The 22,002-nt window shown below is 47.3% G+C and overlaps 1 protein-coding gene across 1 annotated transcript; it reads right to left on the bottom strand.

The window, feature by feature from the left end:
* RAB12 (RAB12, member RAS oncogene family) lies at window positions 275-21,726 on the bottom strand. Its single transcript, XM_018039642.1, has 6 exons — window positions 21,329-21,726; window positions 10,862-10,922; window positions 5,318-5,456; window positions 3,369-3,458; window positions 2,572-2,676; window positions 275-1,466 (listed from the first exon to the last, which is right to left on the bottom strand). Exons 1-6 carry the CDS (start codon window positions 21,552-21,554, stop codon window positions 1,353-1,355), a joined length of 735 nt encoding a protein of 244 aa, XP_017895131.1. The 5' UTR covers window positions 21,555-21,726; the 3' UTR covers window positions 275-1,352.

The raw sequence follows: 22,002 nt of genomic DNA, 5'->3' as shown, positions 1-22,002 counted from the left end.
GGATGCTTCATTTTGGCTACTGTGATTAAAGTTGTGAACATTAGTGTACAGCATCTGATTGTGCCCCAACTTTCAACTTTTGGAGGTGTACACTCAGGACTGAAATTGCTGAGTCTATGCCTAAATCTTTTGAGAAAGTATCGAAATGTTTTCCATGGTGAAGGAGGCTACATTTTCCTTATCAAAAACACTCAAAAGATTAAGATGTGGAGTTCTGGAAGAATATCATCAGATACGTAATTTACGATTGCACAAGTAAGTGTAGCAACTCAACTGTCATTCATAAATACAAAATTTTATTTGCACTTCATTAGTGTAGAAGGACCACAATGCTTCTCATATCACAACACTCAAGACACGCCAAGTTATTCAAATACATAATGACTTATTTACCTTGACTAAACAAACAGTGCAGTTTAATAAAAGATATACCAAAGATAAGAGTTCACAAATTCATTATCAGACCAGGAAAAAAAAAAAAAGAACACAGTCTAGGCTTAATAGGAATAAGCTTCACCGTCAAGGGGAGAGGTTTTATCATTACAAAGGTATATAGAATGTTTAGGCAAATACGTGTAGGTTCTTTGATATAGTAAAATGCATCTCTTTAAAATTCCTTTAAACAGGATTTGTGTAGGACAGCAGCGTTCTTTTAAAATCTTCTATAGTTTCAAAAACATTTCTTTTATTGAATCTTTGTAGTTCTTAAAAGCACAGAGTGCATTCATCAGGAAACCAGAGAGATTCCCAGGCCTCAGGACCAATTCAAGTCCCACATTCTAACTAGTCATGTTCTACCATTAATGTGAATAAATAACCTTCAAGACCTTTAAGCAAGCATGGAGCTTGCTTTGTGGGAAACACTCCAATACTTCAAAGATGCTACAGCTGGGAGAAATGTAAATAAAGAAAAAGCATTCAAGGTCGCTTTTCTCCCCCCAAAGTCTTTAGTTTTATAAATTTTCTTTAAAACAGTAAGCAAAGCACCACGTTCTTTCTTCTTATCAGAATATCTCCATCTTCATAATATAGTTAACAAGGACAACTATATTATGTATTTCCAGAAACATTATAGCTCTCATTTCTCCTGTTCTTCGTATCAGAAGTACGACGTTCCCCAGTGTACACACACTAGGCATTGGGATGATGAATGAAATATAATAATTTGGAGGGAAATAAGTCATTTATAACCCAAACTTACCCAGGATTGCATATCTGCATATTTACAAGTTAGTGTATAGCTCTGACGTGGATTACAAAGTGCGAGAGGAAATTGTCAAAATGATTGTAGTGCAGAATGCGACCTTCCCCCTGTCCAGGAATCACGCCCACTTCGCCTCCAAAGCGGCGAGTCAACAGCATCGCACGTGTGGTCTGGGCGGGGGCAGCTCTGGGGGGATCTCGGGCTCGGGTTGTAATGAGAGGATGCTGTTGGACAGCTCGTTCCTGAGCATGTCCAGGGGCATCTTGGGGATAAAGGAAAAGACAAACGCATTGTAACTCGACAATGTAAACACTCTGCAGACTATACAATTAGAGAAGACCAAAGTGTTTTTTTATAGGAAACTCTCTAATCGTCAGAGTTCAGTTAGGCATTCAGCCAAAACCTTAGAACCAGGTTCAGGGAGCTTCAACCAACACACGAAGGCTGTGCAGCCACCTCACATCCTTCGGCAAAGAGAGCAGACGGATCTCATCAACATTTCCTTTCACAGCCCAGTGTGATGGAAACTTAAAAGTATCAAAAAAAAAATTAAAAAATGGTTCTGTGTTCTCAGGGAGCATACCATTACTAAAGGAAGAAGTACCTTTTCTTGGCAGCTACACAGACAGCCATTGTATTAGAAGCTTCTAAATTACATTGCATCAATACGATTATGTGTAATAATAATATAAAAACACTTAAAGATCTAAGGAATCTCTGGATACAAGCCCAAAGATGCTTGAACAACGTGCTGCTGTCCAGTGAGGTCATCTTCCTGGTCTGGCACCACGAAAGGCCCCACCAGACAGGAAGAGCCTTGATGGGAGGCAAGACCCTCACTGTCTGCACCCAACAAGGTCCTGGTGGGAAAACTCGAACAGGAGAGGAGTGAATGTCAAATAAACACAGCCCACAGTCTCCCTTGGGCTTCCTGGTGGCTCAGCAGTACAGAATCCTGCCAATGCAGGAGACATGGGTTTGATCCCTGGGTCTGGAAGAGCCTCTGGAGAAGGAAATGGCAACCCACTCCAGTATTCTTGCTGGGGAAATCCCATGGACACAGGAGCCTGGTGAGCTATAGTCCATGGGGTCACAAAGAGTTGGACACGACTGAGCAACTAAAAAACAACAGCAAGTGGTCACACCCACTCCACCCGTGTGCCAGGCTGAGCGAAGATGTGCAACATGGCCCTGAGAATGTGGTGAGGAGCTGAGTCCTTGGCCCGGGTCTGCACCCCCAGGTCTCCAGCCTGACAACCCCTGGGGTTTGCTTTCTGCATGAGAGGTTCCCAACCACAAACAGCAAAGGAAATGATGAAGAGGTTCCAGGTAATGTGCCATCAGGACACGGGATTCTTTTTTTTTACCTTTTTCAGGATGTCATCAACAAGCTTCAGGAAGATCTCGTCTACGTTGAAGTTATCCTTGGCGCTCGCTTCACAGAACCGCATCCCGGCTATCTGCTGTGCAAACTGAGAGCAAGCACACGTTATTGTTGTGTGTGTGTGTGCATGTCGGGGGAGGAGGGGACAACACGTGTCTAGTATAAGCACAGGGTCCGTAACCGGGAGGGGAACAGCTCTTGGTCTTTGGGACTCAGACAAAGTCTGGAATGAAAGGTCTGGAAAGTCCTGCTTATCCTCAAATGTAAAGCTCATTTACATTTGAACTTTAATGTAGGAAAGTGCAGCAATTTCCTACATGATGAGAAATCAGCAAAACACAATCTATGAGGTGACACCAGGACCCTCAAGTCAAATTACGTGCACAAGTGTCTAAACTGTAGTGTATCTGACATTTAAAATGTATCCAAAAAAATAAATGTGAGTGTCATCGATTTCCTGAGGAAGGTTAGAGTTAGAATAGGAGAACATCATGAGTGCAATCACATGGGTTAAAAGAACATCTCTATGTATAACATGTCAGGTGGGACAGTAAACAATGCTGTGTATTCTCATGTGTCTTTCCCCCTCCATTTGAAAAATGAATTTAAAGGAGCAGGAAGCGAACCAAAGCAAACAAAGACGAAGGATGTGACTGACTGCGTTTTCAGAATTCTGAACCGTAAAGTAATTTATTAGAAGGGAAAGCACACAGGGTGCTCACTGCACGGATGTGGGAGCCGGCCACCCCCCCCGCCCCCACCACTGCCCACTCTCCTCACCTTTTCACCCTGCTGTCTGCTGATCTCTCTGTCAGTTTCACAGTCCAACTTATTTCCAACTAAGAGAAGCTCCGCGTCTTCCGAAGCGTACTGTGGGATCGCAACAAGAGAAGCTGAATCTCAAAGCCAGGCACAGCACACCCGAGGGAGACACAACCCCAGGCCACACCTCTCGCCCCTCTATCTACTTGCCCCTCTGTCCACCCGCCCCTCCTTCTCTGAGCATCTGCTCTGACCTAGAGGGCTCCTGCTGGGCGCATGGCAATGTGGCCACAGGCACGAGGAACCACCGATGGTCTCATGACTCCTAGGAATCTACCCTAAGGAATGACTCAGAATACAGGCAAAGCTTCATACTTGGTTGAAAACAATCTAAAGATCCCACAAAGTGGGTGAAGAATGAAATAAGGTATACAAAAGAGTGAAGCCAGAAAAAACAGAAAATATGCTCTGGAAGAACACGAAGGCGACACAGGAAGCCACCCATGATCGAATATTTAGTGGAATAACCATGGCATGAAATGGCATGGAGTACAGACGCAATCCCGGTTTTCTGGGCCACGGCTACAGGCTGCTTCAATTCGCTTTTGTGCTTTCACCTGGTTCTCTAAATTTTCTATGCTGGCAAGGTACTGTTAATTTTATGATTGGAAAAGTTATGCTGCATTTCTAAGTTTTAAAAAACATGCAGGCACAGTAGCATGTCTCTCTTTAAAAAGGTCAAAGTTGTCTCAAGTAACTCCCTGAACAGGGGCATTCTCACACATGATGGGAGATGGACTTCCACACAGGGTACCCAAGTGGGTGACGTCGGCCAGGTTAACCAGGGAGCTCGGTCTCCTTGCCAGTAAGGGGTGACAGTTAACAGTGCCCCCAACGGGGCTGGTAAGAGGAAGAAACGGGAGCACGGCCGCACAGAGGGAGAGGCGAGAGCCGGGTATCAGACGGAGGAGGGCAGGTTCCCCACTGAGGCGCCCTTCACACCGAGGCCACTGCCTCCTGGTAGCTCCATCACTGGATTCTGGGCCGGCAGCAAGGACGCCCCTGTCTGGGGTCCTCGGGAACACACCCTGTGGTCCCAGCATCCCAGAGTCCAGACCCAACCCTGGTTCTGACACCTCTGTAACCCTGGCAACTGGGGTCTCCAACACACTTTAAAGAGACACACATTGAAAATGCGCTCGGTAAGACCTGCAGAGGAACGTTCTCCACTGTCATCTAACAGATGGGTTTAATACAATCTGTAAACGAAATCAAATTTATAATATACTAAGTGTGCTTGTTATGCAAAGGCGCTAAACCTCAAATTACTAAATGAGGGGGAAACAACTCTCAAATGTGGCCACTGTTTACACACATCTCACCCTCAACAGCTGTGTCTACAGGCGCATTTTGGCTACTCATTTCTTAGCCGGCGACCCACAGGTTATATAAACTCAGTTTATTTCTACATAGTCAACTGTGATCCGAAAGATAAAATCTTTAGTTCAAAATGAGGGGGTGAAGGCTGTCTCTAGTTTAGTGGGCAGAGGTCGAGTGGTTGACCAAGGCCTCGGCGTGTTCCCGGGAGGCTGACACTCTCTGGACACACATAAAGCGAGTATTCACATGAACTTTCTGCAGAAATAATAAAATTGGCCCTGTACCTGATTCCACGGAAGCAGCCTGCCCATGTGGGATGAGCGTGTGTGGGCTCTGATGTCAGACAGCCCAGGGACCAGAATACCAAGCTAGGCTTTCTCACGTACAAGCTGATCCTGAAGACATTCTAGGTCTTCTCTGCCTCACCTGTGATGCAGGACTACGCATCTACTTTGAAAGCTGTCATCTGGATTAAATGACGTTCGGCATGGAAAAGCATGCTCCATGAATGTTTCCCTTCTTCCTGTTGTCACTATTAACACCCACAGCAGAGAGTTCACCTCTGAGAGAGAAACGCCAGCACCTACCTTATCGATCATCTTCATCCATTTCGGCAAGTCATCGAATGTCTCCTTCTTAGTGATGTCGTAGACTAGTATGATCCCCTTGGCACTTCTGTAATAAGCTGAGGTAATGCTGTTGAATCTCTCCTGACCTGCCGTGTCCCTGAGAAACAGCAGCAAAAGTCAGTCCCCGAACAGGGCGCACAGGGAAGCCTTGGCCCAGCCGTGGCAACTCCCCACAGGTTTGGGCAAGTTCAGTATTACTGGGGGCAGCTTCTCTGAGCTAGGCGCGTCCAAACAAAATCATAAGGAAGCCCCAATTTCTCCCACACCAAGATTCTGAAAAGAAGTAAATTCCATGTTTAACAGTGGAAAGGTCAACATCACATAACTTGGTGGTTATCAATGACAAAATGTATGGGTGATATTTAATTTAAACAATTTAAGCCTGGCAATCTCTATTAACCAACCTCAGTGGTGAGTATCTTATCTGATTTTGCTGATAAGATGACCAACAGTCCCCACTAATGAAAAATGCTGTAGTCTTGTCATTTTCTTAGTCCTTCAAACAGGTAAAGGAGGAAGAGGACCCCACAAATTTGCAAACATGGTCAAGTTGACTACTCTCCGACTGTGACCTTGAAATCTAAAGCTTTCTCTCCTCTCCAGGAAAAGCTGATGTTTCCACAGGAAGACATTAACAGTGCACATAAGCTGGCCACTTTCTCCAACTAAGAAGCTGAGAAACTGCGTGAGAATGCTAACAAATTTACAAATGAGGTTCAAGAGAGCAGGCCTTTTGACCAGTAAAATGGTTTCTTTTAAGTCAATCTGTAATTTAGCTTTTACCAAAGAACCCTAACTCTCAGCACACTCTGAGAGCCCCGTGACACAGGTGGCTTATGGTGAGAAAGCGAGGGGCAGGGGGTACAGTACACAGAAGACGAGGTTCCTCCTTGCAAGATGCTCACAGACTCTCGCAGGACAGCACCTGAGCTTCCAAAAGGCGGAGACACTGAAACCTCTTCCAAGTGCACTGGATGGGGTGAACTTTGTGAGGCCGTTTCCCTAACACACATTTGGCAAAGGTGCTACAGTTTATGCCTTTGTTCCAGCCTAGACTCGCCACCAAATTAGCTCCCCTTAGGCACCCTTATGGCAGAAAGTGAAGAGGAACTACAAAGCCTCTTGATGAAAGTGAAAGTGGAGAGTGAAAAAGCTGGCTTAAAGCTTAACATTCAGAAAACAAAGATCATGGCATCTGGTCCCATCACTTCATGGGAAGTAGATGAGGAAACAGTGGAAACAGTGTCAGACTTTATTTTTTGGTTGGTTAATAGAGATTGCCAGGCTTAAATTGTTTAAATTAAATATCACCCATACATTTTGTCATTGATAACCACCAAGTTATGTGATGTTGACCTTTCCACTGTTAAACATGGAATTTACTTCTTTTCAGAATCTTGGTGTGGGAGAAATTGGGGCTTCCTTATGATTTTGTTTGGACGCGCCTAGCTCAGAGAAGCTACCCCAGTAATACTCCAAAATCACTGCAGATGGTGACTGCAGCCATGAAATTAAGTTATGACTAACCTAGATAGTATATTCAAAAGCAGAGACATTACTTTGCCAACAAAGGTCCGTCTAGTCAAGGCTATGGTTTTTCCAGTGGTCCCATATGGATGTGAGAGTTGGACTGTGAAGAAGGCTGAGCACCGAAGAATTGATGCTTTCGAACTGTGGTGTTGGAGAAGACTCTTGAGAGTCCCTTGGACTGCAAGGAGATCCAACCAGTCCATTCTGAAGGAGATCAGCCCTGGGATTTCTTTGGAAGGAATGATGCTGAAGCTGAAACTCCAGTATTTTGGCCACCTCATGCAAAGAGTTGACTTATTGGAAAAGACTCTGATGCTGGGAGGGATTGGGGGCAGGAGAAGGGGACGACAGAGGATGAGATGGCTGGATGGCATCACTGACTCAATGGATGTGAGTCTGAGTGAACTCCGGGAGTTGGTGATGGACAGGGAGGCCTGGCGTGCTGCGATTCACGGGGTCGCAAAGAGTCGGACACAACTGAGCGACTGAACTGAACTGAGGGATGTGTCATCATGCCAAACAATGAAGCCTGTTGGCAAATTCATTTCCACATAAAGCAACGCTGTCACTTTGTCCCAGGGGATGTAAGACTCCCCTGTGCTCCTTCTTGGCTGGAACGCCCAGGGGCTTAGGCTGGTCTGTTTTGTCCACCAGGGTCCAGGGGCCTGGCCCACTGCAGGCCCTCCATCCAAATGTGCTAAACAAAAGCCTACGTGTGCAAAATGCAGAAAGTGGATGCCAATTCAAGGCAAAATAAACTTTATTTTTTGACTCAAAACTGCCCCCAAATTGGATTCCTGAAGAATTCAGAATAAAATAAAACCAACTTGCAGACACTAAAAGGCACCTTCCAATCAGGTGAGAAAGAACTGACTCAGATACCGTTTCATTCACACGAGGAATCAGTGAACAAAATTATTCCCGGGACCCTAGGCATTTAGGGGTGTAATTAATACTTTCAAGAAAATAAAGTATCTTCCTGACTGCGGTTTCTCTTCCCATCGCAGTGCTGGCTTGTTCAACTTAGGATTTGATAAAACAGCTCTCACTCACTTCTTTAAAAAGCAAAAATGACACGTTTTCCTACTCTGAAGTCTGTGGTTAGCACATTATAGCTGCACCACGAATTGAAATAGCAACTGGGTATAAGGTCTTCACTGAGCATTTTGGGAATTACGTGCTCTCGTGAGTCTTTATAAGTAATTTTATGGTGGCTTTTAGCGTAAAACAATTTCACATTCGTTTCTCTAAACATTCACTCAGTTAGGATTCAGAAATCAGGGGCTGAAGAACAGAGACATTAGACATAATACAAGCTTTTGGAAAATCATCTTGAGGCTGCTGTGGTAAGAACACGTAACATGAGGTCTGACCTCAGAAGCACGAGCAACACAGCTCCACTACCTGCAAGCGTGAGGTTGCACAGCAGACCCCGGGAGAGATTCTAATAAAACCCAACAACCAGAATCAGGACAGTAATAGGCATTTCTGATATTAAGATCCCGTGGAAAAGGAGACGGCAGCCCACTCCAGTATTCTTACCTGGGAAGTCCCATGGACAGAGAAGCCTGGTGGGCTATAGTCCAGGGGGTTGCAAAGAGTCGGACACAACTGAAGTGACTCAACAACAACAAACGGTTAGCGTACAAGACACCAGCGAGGAAACATCAAGGCCAGTCCCTAAACTCCATCTCTCTGTGACCAGTTCTTGACTGCGTGAGGCAGAAAAGCATCTTCACTGAAGAGAATAATCCATATTTCCAAAATATCTGGATTGCCAAGGCTATTACTCTCCGAGGCTCCTTTGTTTGATCATTTCCCCACGGAATTATCTGCTCTCACAGATGGTCAGAGAGCAAGGTAAATAGAATCCAATTCAGTTCAACAAGTATTTATTAGATTCTTACTCTGAGCCAGGACCGCAAAAATTCCACCCCAGTCTCCACGTCTCACACAGCTGGACAGTAATACAATACTGATGCCCTGATCGGGCTTTTATCTATCCAATGAGATGTAGAATTCTCATATTCCCACCTTTATCTCAATGAATCTTAATTTCCACTGTAATGACCGAGAGCTGACTTTCAGAGATTTGCAGTACATCAGCCAAATCATCATTTATTGTGGGTGGAATATGATATTATTATGTCTCTTTCTGCTTTGGGGGCAAATTGAAAACTTCCTGACATCCTTTCCCCCCAGTTTGATACTACAACCCTGCTTTGAAAAACCATCATTTTTCTGTATTTAATATATCTGGTGAAATGACACAATTCTTAATTTGCAGAAATCAATGTCAGTGTATGAAAGTTCCACCTCTTCAAGCAGAGAATGAAAGGAAACAAGCTTGATGACGTCAACACAGGGACTCTAGTGGAAACCAAATTCACCAACAGTGAGCACTGGACCGAACAAGAGACCTTCATGCGGAGCATCTTCTTTTTTGGGGGTGGTGGGGCAGCATGCGGGATTTTAGCTCCCCAACCAGGGCTCAAACCCACACCCCCTGCATGGGATGCTCTGTATGGGGGACTTCCACTGGACTGCCAAGGAAGTCCCCCATACGGAGCATCTTAATTATGTGTTTGCCTTAAGGCAGAAAGCCAGTTTCTCAGCTTTAAGTCCATCTCAACACAACAGCCGGAAGCCTCTGTGCGTGATTTCCAGGATACGTGCTGCTGCTGCGGCTGTAGGTCACTCAACTGTCTGACTCTGTGACCCCATGGACTATAGCCTGCCAGACTTCTTGTCCATGGGATTTCCCAGGCAAGAATACTGGAGTAGGTTACCATTTCCTTCTTTCCTTCTGCAGGGGATCTTTCTGACCCAGGGATCGAACCCACAACCCAGGGGTCGAACCCATGTCTCTGGCACTGGCAGGCGGATTCTTTACCACTGAGCCACCATGGGGGTGTAAACTCATGAATCTACATTCGGGGTGACATCTTATTTTAGCTATACTTACACCAAGTCCTACATACACACACGTAGACACACTTCAAGCAGAGATGGGAAAATGGTTTTTTTCCTAACCACAGATGATCAAGGAACTTCCCAAAGATATGAAATACAAAAACACAAAACAAAAAAGCAACCCCCGTCACCCCCAATCCTTCAAGCGGGTGAAACAGTCAGCGATGACCCACGGGGACGTTACCTGACACGGCCGGCGGGCGCCCCGCACGGGGGCGCGGGTGGGGATGAGACATGGCACTAACACGGAAGCGCTAGGTGACGATGGAGCCGCCGGCGCGGCAGCAATGAACGCGATGGAAGCGACAGACACGGCGGACAGACAGAGCTGAGGCCGACCTGCGAGAGGAGTTAGTGGCTGAGACGCTGCAGCGTGACTGTGTTAGCGACGAGGGGGCGCGGACACCCGCGGGCGCTCCCACCAGTCCCTCCTCCAGAGGGGCTCCTCCCGGGTCCCCGAGGAAGGTGGCTGAGCGGCCTCCACACGGCTGGGTTAGTCTCTCACACGCTCCTGGGGTGCGGGGAGGGGGGCTCTGGGCTCCCCGCACGGGGCACAGAGGGGCTCAGGGCACGAGCGTCCCACCGAGGACACGCCCGAGGGCGCCTTGCCCAAGATGCGCAGCTCCGGGGAGGGAGCACGCTGGCCTTTCTCCGGATGCTTGCAGAGTAAGTAACTCTGAAAACGTGTAGACGAGCACTGGAGCGACTGTCTCAGTGATGACGGTTTGTCAGATGACATCACACTAGGACTAAAGGCTCCAAGCCAGTCACCACGGAAGTATAACAACAGTCTCTCCAAGGCCCCCGCGGCAAGCGGGGCTGAGCTACATGGGCTCTTTCCTGAACGCTCTCTAGAAGGAAGCTCCGTTCATTTCATCTGAACGAGAGCGGAGAAGAGGAGACGTAGGAGAGACCGGCCCGCTCCGACGGTTAATTGTATTAGACGAGCGTGTGGAGTGCTGAACACACGGTGATAACTGGGTGCAGGGCCCCACTTACCAGATCTGTAGCCTAATTTTCTTTCCTCTTAGCTCTACGGTTTTGATCTTAAAGTCAACACCTGTAAATAAAACGGACAAAGATGAAGCAAAAACAAGGCAATCTGTCAGAAAAGCAGTACTATTTGTATGCCATTGCGGCAAAAAAACAAAAAACTGACCACACTGAATCCCAAAAGGAGAGAGAAGAAATCCTCCGGTCCCCAAGACGACCACCACTCTATGCTTCTCCACACAACGAGTAGCGTATGTTAGGTTCTACCCCGAACTGGAGATGAAGCACTTGCTATTCAAAATAGAGTTTAATACTACTGGAGGTGCAGCATAAAATCCACTTAAAAATCACAATGAATCATTACACAAACAATGGCTTTATACACATGCTATCTTGGGGGGAAATTCTTACGTGGAGCACTGGAAACTCAATCTTGATTTCAAACAGCCATAGTCTGAATGAAGAAATTATCATAATAAATTCTTTAGCATTCACAAAAGTGACTTTATTATATTGCCAATAGTGTAGAAGAGGAATTCTTTTTGAAAAATTTTACTCATACAAATTAATTTCATTTTTTTAATTACTTTAATCCTGCTAAGTCGCTTCAGTCGTGTCCGACTCTGTGTGACCCCATAGACGGCAGCCCACCAGGCTCCTTCATCCATGGGATTTTCTAGGCAAGAGTACTGGAGTGGGCTTTAATAGTGGCAAGCAAACCATGACAAATCCCCATCCCTCTCCAGTTCAGCCCTTAAGGCTTCAGATAATTTTTTAAAGCAAAGTTTCACCTGTGGATATTTTCTTATCTATTTGTCAGTTACAGAAAACTTCAATACTTTTTTTAATACAAATTTCACAATATTTGTGAAATAATATAAAACAGTATTTTTTACACAATTCTCACAACTAAGAAAAAAAAACAACCAGCTAAAAAAAATAATGCCAGCTAAATGTGGGAAGTGGAAACCTAATCTCTATGGGAACTATTAATATTTTCTGGCTGCTTTATGGATCCAGGGTCCCGGTGCTGCGAGGTGGAGGATGGAGGGGGCACGACATAGCTCTTCAAAGTCAGATGATGTTCCTGAGGTGACAGGCAAGGCATGTGACTTACTTTTATAATTAGCAACATGCTGCAGACATCAATGCAACCAGAAGATGTGTTTACAAGCCTGGGTGGGACCGAGGTCTGTACAACAAGAGAAACGTGGCAGGAACATAAAAGTCACGGCTGGAGAAGAGGCCACGGCACCCTGCTTCTTACTCTCTCCCTCAGCCTTGATCTCGAAGCTCATGCAAATGTTGGGGAGGCCAATTTCACTTTCAGTTCTGGAACAGCTTTGCTTTTCCTGAGTCAGATGACTCTCAGACAGCCTTGGAACAGGAAGCGTGTCTGTACACGACCAACATCCTCAAGCAGAGACCAACCCGAATCCTTTGTGATTCAATCACAGGGAAGGGCAGAGCTGAACATGATACTCTAGGAGGCACAGAAACCAGCCTGTACCTGTGTGCTATGCTCTGATGTTGAAAAGGCACAATTCAGAAAAACCCCTTCTTCCTGATATCAGCATAAAGCTAGGGCCTCACCATGCGATTTACAAATCGAATTCACACTGTATCACGGCCACTATTCCATTTTGTTTTTAGTTTGTTTTTTTTTTTTAGTTTTACTTAAGGGGGCTGCCACTTTGGTTACGACTTGTTGCACTGGCTGCCACATTTTACTGAAAAGAACTAGCAGATACTTCTCTTGCGGGCTCTGCTTCAAGTTAACTACAAGAATCTCTAGAAACAGCACAAATAACTTTTGTTTTGATTAGGCTGTTTTCTCCACTAAGAACGGCTCTCAGTCTGATCATGTCAAGTCTTTTTTCTTCAACCAACTTAAACGACTTTGTGACTTTAGCATCCCTGCACTACAGCTATTTTGTAATCACGAAGTTTAATGAATAAAAACAAAGGAAAGGGTATTAATAGTCAAAAGTAGGAATAAGTGGTAATGTTATCGTGTGATTATAAATACACTGTTAAACAAGGATTAAGGAACAGCAAGCAGGATGAAGAATGTGTTTAGCCCAGACTACCTAGTTTTAGTGAGTAGGTTAAAGACATCAACAACAACAACAGAAAAATATCCAGTGGCTAAATCTAAAATTCCACAAAAGGAAACAGCTCATCAAAATGGTGCTTGCTCTTAAACAAAATCTCTTTTAATAGTAAGAGCCACTAGGTTAGCTGGTGATGGCTGGAAACTTACTCCAACCTATGGCTTAGAAACAAACCCTTACATCAAAGTATACAACTACACATTTTTTTAAAAAGCTTTTTTACATTAGGTAAAAAATATCTCTTAATGTCCATTGTTAACATTTGCAGGTCACAGAAATTATAATGATCCTGAATAAAAGGTAGCAAGTCACCAACAGCCTCAAGGAGGGGATTAGGTTTGGGAAAAGTCAGTACAGTCTCCTGACTGAGCAGGGGGGCCCAGGACCAATGTTTATAAACAGATAAAGGACAAAAAAAGTGGCAGCTTTTATTGAAAACCCACTTTCTACAGTGTCCTGACCATCCAGGGAAGCAAGCAGCTACTACTCGGTCAGGTGGTGGAGACAGTCCCGCCCTGAAGACCTGAGTCATTCAGACCTAAACCGACAGGCACTTGGTGAAACACCCTCTCTGCTCTCCTCTCCTGGAGAACCTCCTCATCTGCCCAAAAGCCTTTTCAGGTCCAGGGGTTCCCTTCTGCGCCTCCCGACGGCTCACCTTCCCACTTCCCTCCAGCCCTGCCCCGTGGCTCCGCTGGTTTCCCCCAGGGGACAGGAACAGGTGCCTTTTCAGGACAGTCCCCTCTGGCCTCTGCAGCCTAGAACGCTGCCTGGCACGGGGCAGCGGTCCAGTAAATCTGATGGAGACCCGCCGCTCTTCTCCATCAAACGCTGGTTGTGTACACAGAAAGGGCGGCTAAAGAGGAGGAAATAGGAGGTAACTCAGGCCTGATGAGGAAACGAGCACACACATATTTAAATCGTAGGAAGGAAGTGCAGGTGCTCTGTCGTGAGCCCGTCTGGTGGGCAGAGCAGTAGGATTCAGGGTGCCTGGCACGCGCATCCCCCTGGAGCCTGAGCACTTAATTTCTCCTACAATCCCAGCTTGCGGCTGTTTAGTCCCTAAGTTGTGTCTAGCTCTTTTGCAACCCCATGGACTGTACCCCACCAGGCTCTTCTGTCCACGCGATTTCCCAGGCGAGAATACTGGAATGAGTTGCCAGTTCCTCCTCGAGGGGATCTTCCTGCCCCTTGAACCCATGTCTCCTGAATCAGCAGGTGGATTCTTTACCACTGGGCCACCAGGGGAGCCTTTACAAGCCCTGTTACTGGTGGAACATCCTTAAAGGAGGGGCAGTCTTCATATGCCCAGGTCCTCTCCATTACACAAGCCACCCCCAGCCCCAGGGGATTATTACAGTCACTGAGACTGGAAGTGGTCCACTAAGGGAATGTCCTGCTGGGTGACAGGGGTCTAAGTCTTCCTAAAAATATTTCCATCAGGAAGGACACAGGTCACAGGCTGTAATCCCTCCGTTGTATAGATACGACTATTCAAGTTTTTCTTGATCTTAATTCCCTTTAATAATGATGACAGTGTCTATCAGATGCCCTGAGCCTGACATGCAACATGTGGGCTCCTTCAGGAGCCCAGCAAGCTGGGTGCTACCCTCACAGAACAGAGGAGAGACCAAGGTCAGATCACTTCTGCTAGCTGAGCAGCAGAACCTAGGTTCAAATTTATTAACACTGTTCACAACCAAAGTTTGTTAAAAAAAGTCAAACATGTGGAAACAGGGAAAAGTGTGAAATCTTCTGCAAGTGGCCCAGGGTCACCATAACTGAGCTATTTAAGAACAGAGCTTCACCTGGTCCTGTCACCTCTGTACTCACATTTCATAAATCTCAGCAACAGCGTAAAGAATTGTCCTCAGTGCTGATAAGATTTTGAGGCTCCCCGGCAGGCAAAACATATTCAAAAGAACATTACCGTGTTACTTTTTGCTGAGGCATAAAAAGTCACAAAAATGAAAATAGCAAAAATAAACAGAAGTTTCTTTCTTCATATCCCCTTCCAGCACGAAGTTTCACAAAAGCAGAACTGACCAGTGGCCCATGCCTAGGATACAGGTGAATGTTCGTCCCCCCTCACCACCCCCCACCACCTCCAACAACAAGGACTTGGAGTTGGTGTGAAAGTATGATTTTAATTGACTTCAGTTCAGATACTGCAGTCCATGGGGTTCCAAAAGAGTCAGACACCAGTCAGCAAATAATGAACAACAAAACAGGTTCTGGAGGCTGTAGGATTTCACTTTTGAAGTCAAGTCTCAGTTCAAGCAGTGGTGACAAATTGTTATTAACTGTTACTGCCAGTTTATAAGAACTATCTTGAGATCACAGGCTGGCCTTTCTCCCAAGGACATGTATCTTTCACAGTGTCACCCCATCCTGGATGTAATCTTTCCCCTGATGGAGGCTTCCCTGCATTTCCACTGAGTTGAAAGTGAGAAAGTAAACTAAGAAATGTGCCAAGGTCACCCAGATGGAGGAACGTTTACTATCAGAAAGTGGTCTCTTGACCATGAGGCCAGCTTTCCACCTGACCACTGTCTTTCCAGGGAGAGCACAGACGCATTCCCCCAGGAGAGCATCCTACAAAGGGCAGGCAAGGCAGATCACCCTCCCATATTGCCCCAGAGGGGCCCCGAACCACAGTTTAATATCATGGGGCTTCTCCTACTTAAGCCAAGCTATGAGAACTCAACGGAACGAAGTAGTCTAACTGTAAAATACTTGGATCGCCTCAGAAACAGGTGCTACTAGAATAGTTTAAATGATTGCATGTCATTAAACAATGCTCGCAGGCCTGAGGCTATCCAGCTTCTGCCCCGAGTCTAACAAGACCCGCCTCCTCAGTCCAGACTGGGTGGTCTGTATCCCAGCAAACAAAGACCATCTGAGTCCCTCACCTGCACACACACAGGAGATGGCCCTGCAGCCGGCTGGTACAGACACACCGCACATGAACTTCACAGGCGAGGCGGCGGGGGCGGGGGTTGGGGGGGTGGTGGAGGCATGGAATCGAGGTCATGGAGCACGTGGGCCCCGATATTCATCAGGGCATCTCCACCACTCACCTCCCCTTCTGCAGGGACCAGCCAGGCAGGCAGGTGGGCTTCCAGCCCCATGAACGGCCAGTGGGATGGAGTCTCACAAATATACACCGCCCCTTAGAAAACACTTGCTGAATGGTATACAAAGCTATGTTTTCTTTGCAGATTAAACCAAATACTTAATTAGAAGGCTGCTCCTGGCATGCGAGGCTGGAGAAAGCTCTGGGGCTACCGTAAGTCTAAGGAACTCAGGCTGCCTTCTGAAGGCCGTCCCTGCACCCCACAGCTGCAGGGGAGGCAGACTTGAAAGTTCTGGGTCCCTCTCATCCTACAGAGGCACACCTTTCTTCTCCAGAAAGAGCTACATGGTGAAAGAAAGGCCAAATGCACGTAAGCCAGGTCTTTAAATAGATTTTTATCAGCCCCAACAACCCGATCGCCAACTTTCCACACTTTCTGGGAAAGACAGCTACTTTATTCCACAAATGCGTTCTGCATAAGCCTATCAGCATGCTCTGAGTTCATTAAATAAGCCAAACCGCACAACGCACAGCACAGGCTGGCATAAAAACTGGCGCTCCTCGCCCACTCCCGTCTCCCTGAGTCATCCTGTTACATCAGCCCGGCAGGGGAGGGGCTGACGCTGGAAGGTCTGGGCTTTGGAGTGGGAATTCGGGACAATTCTCCTTAATTCCCTTGTAAGTGAAATAGTAGAGCAGCTCAGCCATGGCTTCAAAGACTGCCCAGGATCACAGAAGAGTAACACAAAATGCACAGCTAAGAATTTTAATCCAGTATGAAATGTTCATTCTGGGTTTCTGAACAAAAATCTCTGACCTAAATTTCCAGAATAAAGTACAAGCGATTTCCCTTGCCAGTGGTTCCACTCACTGTGTGTAGGCAAAGCAAAGTAGATCCTAGTGGTGGGATCTCCTGCCTCCTGCCCGCTGACGTTCAAGGTCAACCCACAGACGGCCACTCCTGCACGGGATTTACGTCCACCTGCACCTTGGACCTGTTGGTTCTGTTTCTGGCTCTACTACGGGGTCGGATGAATCAGTCACCTGCACCACCAGGCTTCCCTGCCTTGGGAATGGTGAACACAGGGCCTGAAGGGGTGGGCTTGAGAACTGAGACCCCGGCACATGACTGAGTACAAACAGGGCTCCACCGAGCACTCTCATTGTCTAGGAAAGCCTACTCTTCAGGGCCAGGCTGTGAAGCTAAGTTATTGCTGCGAAACGAGAAAAACATTGACAGAATCGTGAGGACCTCAAACTGAGTTCAAAGAACTTCCAAATTCTGATATTCTGATATTTTACATTCTTTCCTATTTTGGGGGTCTACCTCATGTTATCTTTTATTGTTTGTTGTTTTTTGAAAAGTTGGTGCTAGTGGATTGTTAAAAAAATGTCCTTACGTGGCAAAATAATAAAAGAACTGGCAATCCTATGTTGGCCTCTGGCACTCTGGAAGAAACTTCACTGTTCGGGAAACTGATACTCTGGTCCAAACGGTCTTACTCCTCCTTTTCCTGTATTTAAATGTATTTTAGTAAATATTTTAAAAGTTTCAGATAGTTGAATGATTAAATATTTAGAAATGAACCTTTTAAAGCATCACTCCCAGAAGAAAGTGACAAATAATGGGGGCACCGATACAGAGAATCAATTTCAGTGCTACCATTGATGGCATCACTCTCCACCCTCACAGGGCTGCCGAGGGGCCAAATTAGACAAGCAGGAAAGAGTCTCATCCATATTTTCAAAGTAAAGTGAACTTAAATCCCAAAGTAAGCTAAGGAACAGACAGACAGAAGGAACTCACTTGCAGCCCTGGCCCTGACCACTCGCTCACCGCTGGACCACTGTGGGCGAGCTGTTTACCCTCTGGGACTCTGCTTCCTCATCTGTAGAATGGGGAAACTTTCAGGATTGTTGTGAGGTTTAGAAAGAGTATACTTTTGCTGGTACACAGTATGTGCTCAAGAAACTGTAGCTGCCACTAACAGAATGTAACCATTTACACACAAAGACAAAATAAATTACTTATCCAAAGTCACAGACTAGTTCATGGAAAAGCTTCAATCAGAGCCTAGGTTTTTTAAAAAAGAATGCTTTTCTAGAAATGTAAGTTGCTGGGAGTGGGGTAAGGGGTGATGCCTGGTAAAAACATTTTAATCCAAACAAAACAGTGAGCTTCCAATAGTTATATAAGAAACACAGATCGACATGGTATTTAGAGAGTTGTGAATTTCTACAGCTAACCAGTTTTTTTTTTCTCTCCTGTTTCTCAAACTTCGAAAAGCTGTATCTGTCAAACCATGCTAGCCACATCAGTTCAGTTCAGTTGCTCAGTCGTGTCCGACTCTTTGCGACCCCATGAATCGCAGCACACCAGGCCTCCCTGTCCATCACCAACTCCCGGAGTTCACTCAGACCCATGTCCATCGAGTCAGTGATGCCATCCAGCCATCTCATCCTCTGCTGTCCCCTTCTCCTCCTGCCCCATCAGACTAACTCAATTCCATGAATATGAAATCCCATTTGAAAGTAATATTCTACCTGGACAATTTTCACTAAATAGGTCAATTATTAAAAGTCTTTTCAGTTTCATACCCTGGTGAGTTCCGCGTGTCTTTTAAACCAAACAACTTCTGGTTTGATCAGTAATACAACAACAACAAAACCAACATTTTGTTCAGTTGTATTCTGATAAAATAAGCTTATTATCTCAAATCCCTCAGGGTTTCTGCTATGCTTCTTTACAGAAAGTCCGGTGAGCCTGCCTGGCTTTATCAAATGCTCACTGGGGGGGCTGCTTCCAATCTGAGGTCGGCTGAGGCATCACCTGAGTGACCCTCCTGGGTCAGCAGCACCTGCACAAGGTGGGTGGTCTTTTCCAGACTCCGCAGCTGGACAGGGTGAGGCCGGAGAAACAGAATCTGTGCGGGGTCTGTGGAGACGGGACTCAACAATGTGCCTCAGCAGGACCCTGTGAGCCACCTGCTCAGGTGGGGGCATTCAGGTGAGGCAACCCCAGCTACACCTCACCCAGCGCTGCATGTACACTTGCTTTTCTAAGGAACTCAAGGAATGAACTTATCTCTACAGCATTCCAGCGTGGAGGAAGGCCTTGACCAGCCCCTACTCCACGCGGACTAGGGGGCTTTCCCTGCGCTCCCCAGATGGTCTGCACACATCTCCACGTTGCCCTAATCGCCCTTGGGCATCCCCAGGACCCCGCTTCCCCACCCCTCAATCTGGACAGAGACTGTCCTCCTCACCACTGAGGCCCCCAAGGGTAGCACAGCATCCGCGCACAGTAGGTGCTCAATAAGTGATCTGATATGTGGAAGGGAAATGTGACTCAGAGGCAGAGATAGAAGAGGGGTTTAGTTAACTTCCTCAAAGTGTTCTCACAGTCTGGGTCAGACCAGAACTTATCATCCTTTTCTGAACTTCCCACAAATAAATACTTATCAAGCCAAGGACTACAGACTATGTATGGAGGAAACAAAAACAAGCGAGATAAAGTTAAAGGGCACAAGGGACCCCAGCGGCAGGGGTGGTGTGGGGAGGCGTGTATACATGTGCATTTATGTTTGTTTGTTAAGGGGACAAAGAAACTGACTACCTGGTCCCCTCCTGATTCCCAAGTACCCGAAGAAACTGCCTCCCTGCCAGGGCCGTACCCAGAGCGCTTTACGGCTCCAGCTGATACAGAAGGTCCACCCTCCATGCTTCATGGCAGCCCAGTTCTTGAAGCATTCACCCAAAGTCCCCTAATGATGTGGGGGTGCTACTGTACGTGGCCCCAGCTTAGGAGACTCCTCCCCACCTCCCCTCTGCCCTTCTCTACAGCACATCTTCACCCTCCGTCTCACTCTCCATCCACCAAACCCTATTATCCCCCCAGAAGCCCGGTGCTGGTTTCTCTACCCCACATAGTACAACTGTGTTATTCTTCATTTTTGTACATTTTTAAGTATTAAGCCATAAAAGATGGATAATTCTGAATTACTTTTAGTTCTGTTTTACTTAGGCCAGGTACTACAATTAACAGCACAAACCCTCTTTTGACGGTTGAATAACTTCACATACTTTATATGATCCAAAATTGGATATTTGAAACAGGTCTAAGCTACACTACTGAACTTTAATCTCATGGTTTCAAGGCCAAGATCTTAACAACAAAGAGGGTACAGAGAGCACAAATACATCCAAAATGATCTATTATTAAAAAGTATGAAAGGAAACAAGTTCTCACAAACAAAACTACAACGTGAAAAATCTAAGATTAATCTTTCAATAAGCCTTTTCAAATGGAGGGGTCTTCTATAACAGGACAACAAAGCCAATCAATCTCCAAATTGTATCACCTTGGAACTATCTAAATACACAAGTGGTGTGCGTGTGGAATGAATGTTTCAGTTCTGAATTTCATGTTTATATACTATGTATTATTTCTTGGATCTCCCCGAGGGGAATCCCCCCTCCACCTACCCTTTACTGAAGGTGATTGATCTTCCGCTCAAACAACTATCTCATCTGCGGGGTTCCCCTATCTTTGACAGCTTTTAAGGGTTTTTTCAGAGAAACAACTGTTACACAGTGACCAGACAGACCTCAAAGCCAAGGCCTATACATGTGACTCCATCAGAAAATTTCCCTGCAGTTTCAATTTTACATTCTGAGGATAGGCCACTTCCAGGCCCAGGGGGTTCCTGTAGTTACCTGGCTGCCCCCTTCCCCCACCTGGCAGTGCGGGGTGCGGGGGGGGGGGGGGGGGTGCGGGGCGAGGGAGGTGCCCTTCCCACTTGGTCCCGAGGTTATTTGAAGTCATAGAAAAACACAGCTGAAGTCCTTCTGCTCACATTTATAGTTAAAAGAAGAAACTTTAGTCTTACTTCGAATATTAACCACAGATTCTGCTCCACAGGTGATTTAAAATTCCCATTATTTTAACACAACAGAAAATTAAGTTCAAAATTAGAAAAACAAGTAGCGTGTACTGTGGAAATGCCCCTCCTCCTAGGAAGGCAAAGCTAAGGCATCAAAATTCTCCAGAGGGGACCACTCCGGCCACCCAGCCAGGGCACAGCTCGTGTCCACCACGCTGCCTGCCTGCCTCCCATTCTTCCTGATGAGGACTTGGTGGGGGGGTGCTCCAGTGGAGAGACGCTCACACCGTCCCCGGCCGGACAGGCCCCGTGCATCCCCGGCCTCGAGACGGACGGGGCGGGGGCTCCGTCCGGTCCGGGGATGCAGGGGCCCCCCGGGGCCGCCCCTGGCCCGCCTTACCCACGGTGGACTTGCAGGCCTCGCAGAAAGTATCGTCAGTGAAGCGCTCCATCAGGCTGGTCTTGCCCACGCCGCGGGAGCCGATGATGATGACCTGCAGCTTGAAGTCGGCCGGCCTGGGGGGCTGCTTGCGCCGGCGGGCCTGGCCGCCCGACAGCGCCGGGGAGCCCGCGCCCAACCCGCCGCCGCCCGCGGGCCGCCTGTGCAGAGCGGCGCCCGGATCCATACACGCATGCGGCCCCCCGAGTCCCCGCGCCCCCTCGGCCTCCGCCAAGCGCCGCGGCTCGGCCCCGGGCTGGGCGAGCGCGCGCTCGAGCGGCCCCGGCGGCCCGCGGGCTCCGCGCTGCAGCTGCGCCGCCGGCCGGCCCCCAGCGTCCGCCCCGCCGCCGCCGCTGCCGCCGCCGGGGGAGGAGGAAGGGAAGCAGCTACTCCGCAGCAGCGGCAGCAGCATCCCGGGCGAGGCGGCGCGACGGCGCAGGCGCGGGTGGGCGGGCGGTGGGGCGGGGCGGGGACCCCCGCGCGCGCCCCCTGGCGGCCGGAGGACCGCCCGCGCGCGCCTCCCGCTGCCTGCTCGCGCTCCCTGCTTGGCCTCCGCTGACCTCTGGCCCCCTTGCCTTTCTGAGATTTTCACCTTCTGCTCCCTCCATCCGCATCCCCTTCTTTTCCATCCGCAT

This window comes from Capra hircus, chromosome 24 (assembly GCF_001704415.2).
Source record: "Capra hircus breed San Clemente chromosome 24, ASM170441v1, whole genome shotgun sequence".
NCBI classification, from domain to species: Eukaryota; Metazoa; Chordata; class Mammalia; order Artiodactyla; family Bovidae; genus Capra; species Capra hircus.
This window is presented reverse-complemented; position numbering and strand designations above follow the sequence as displayed.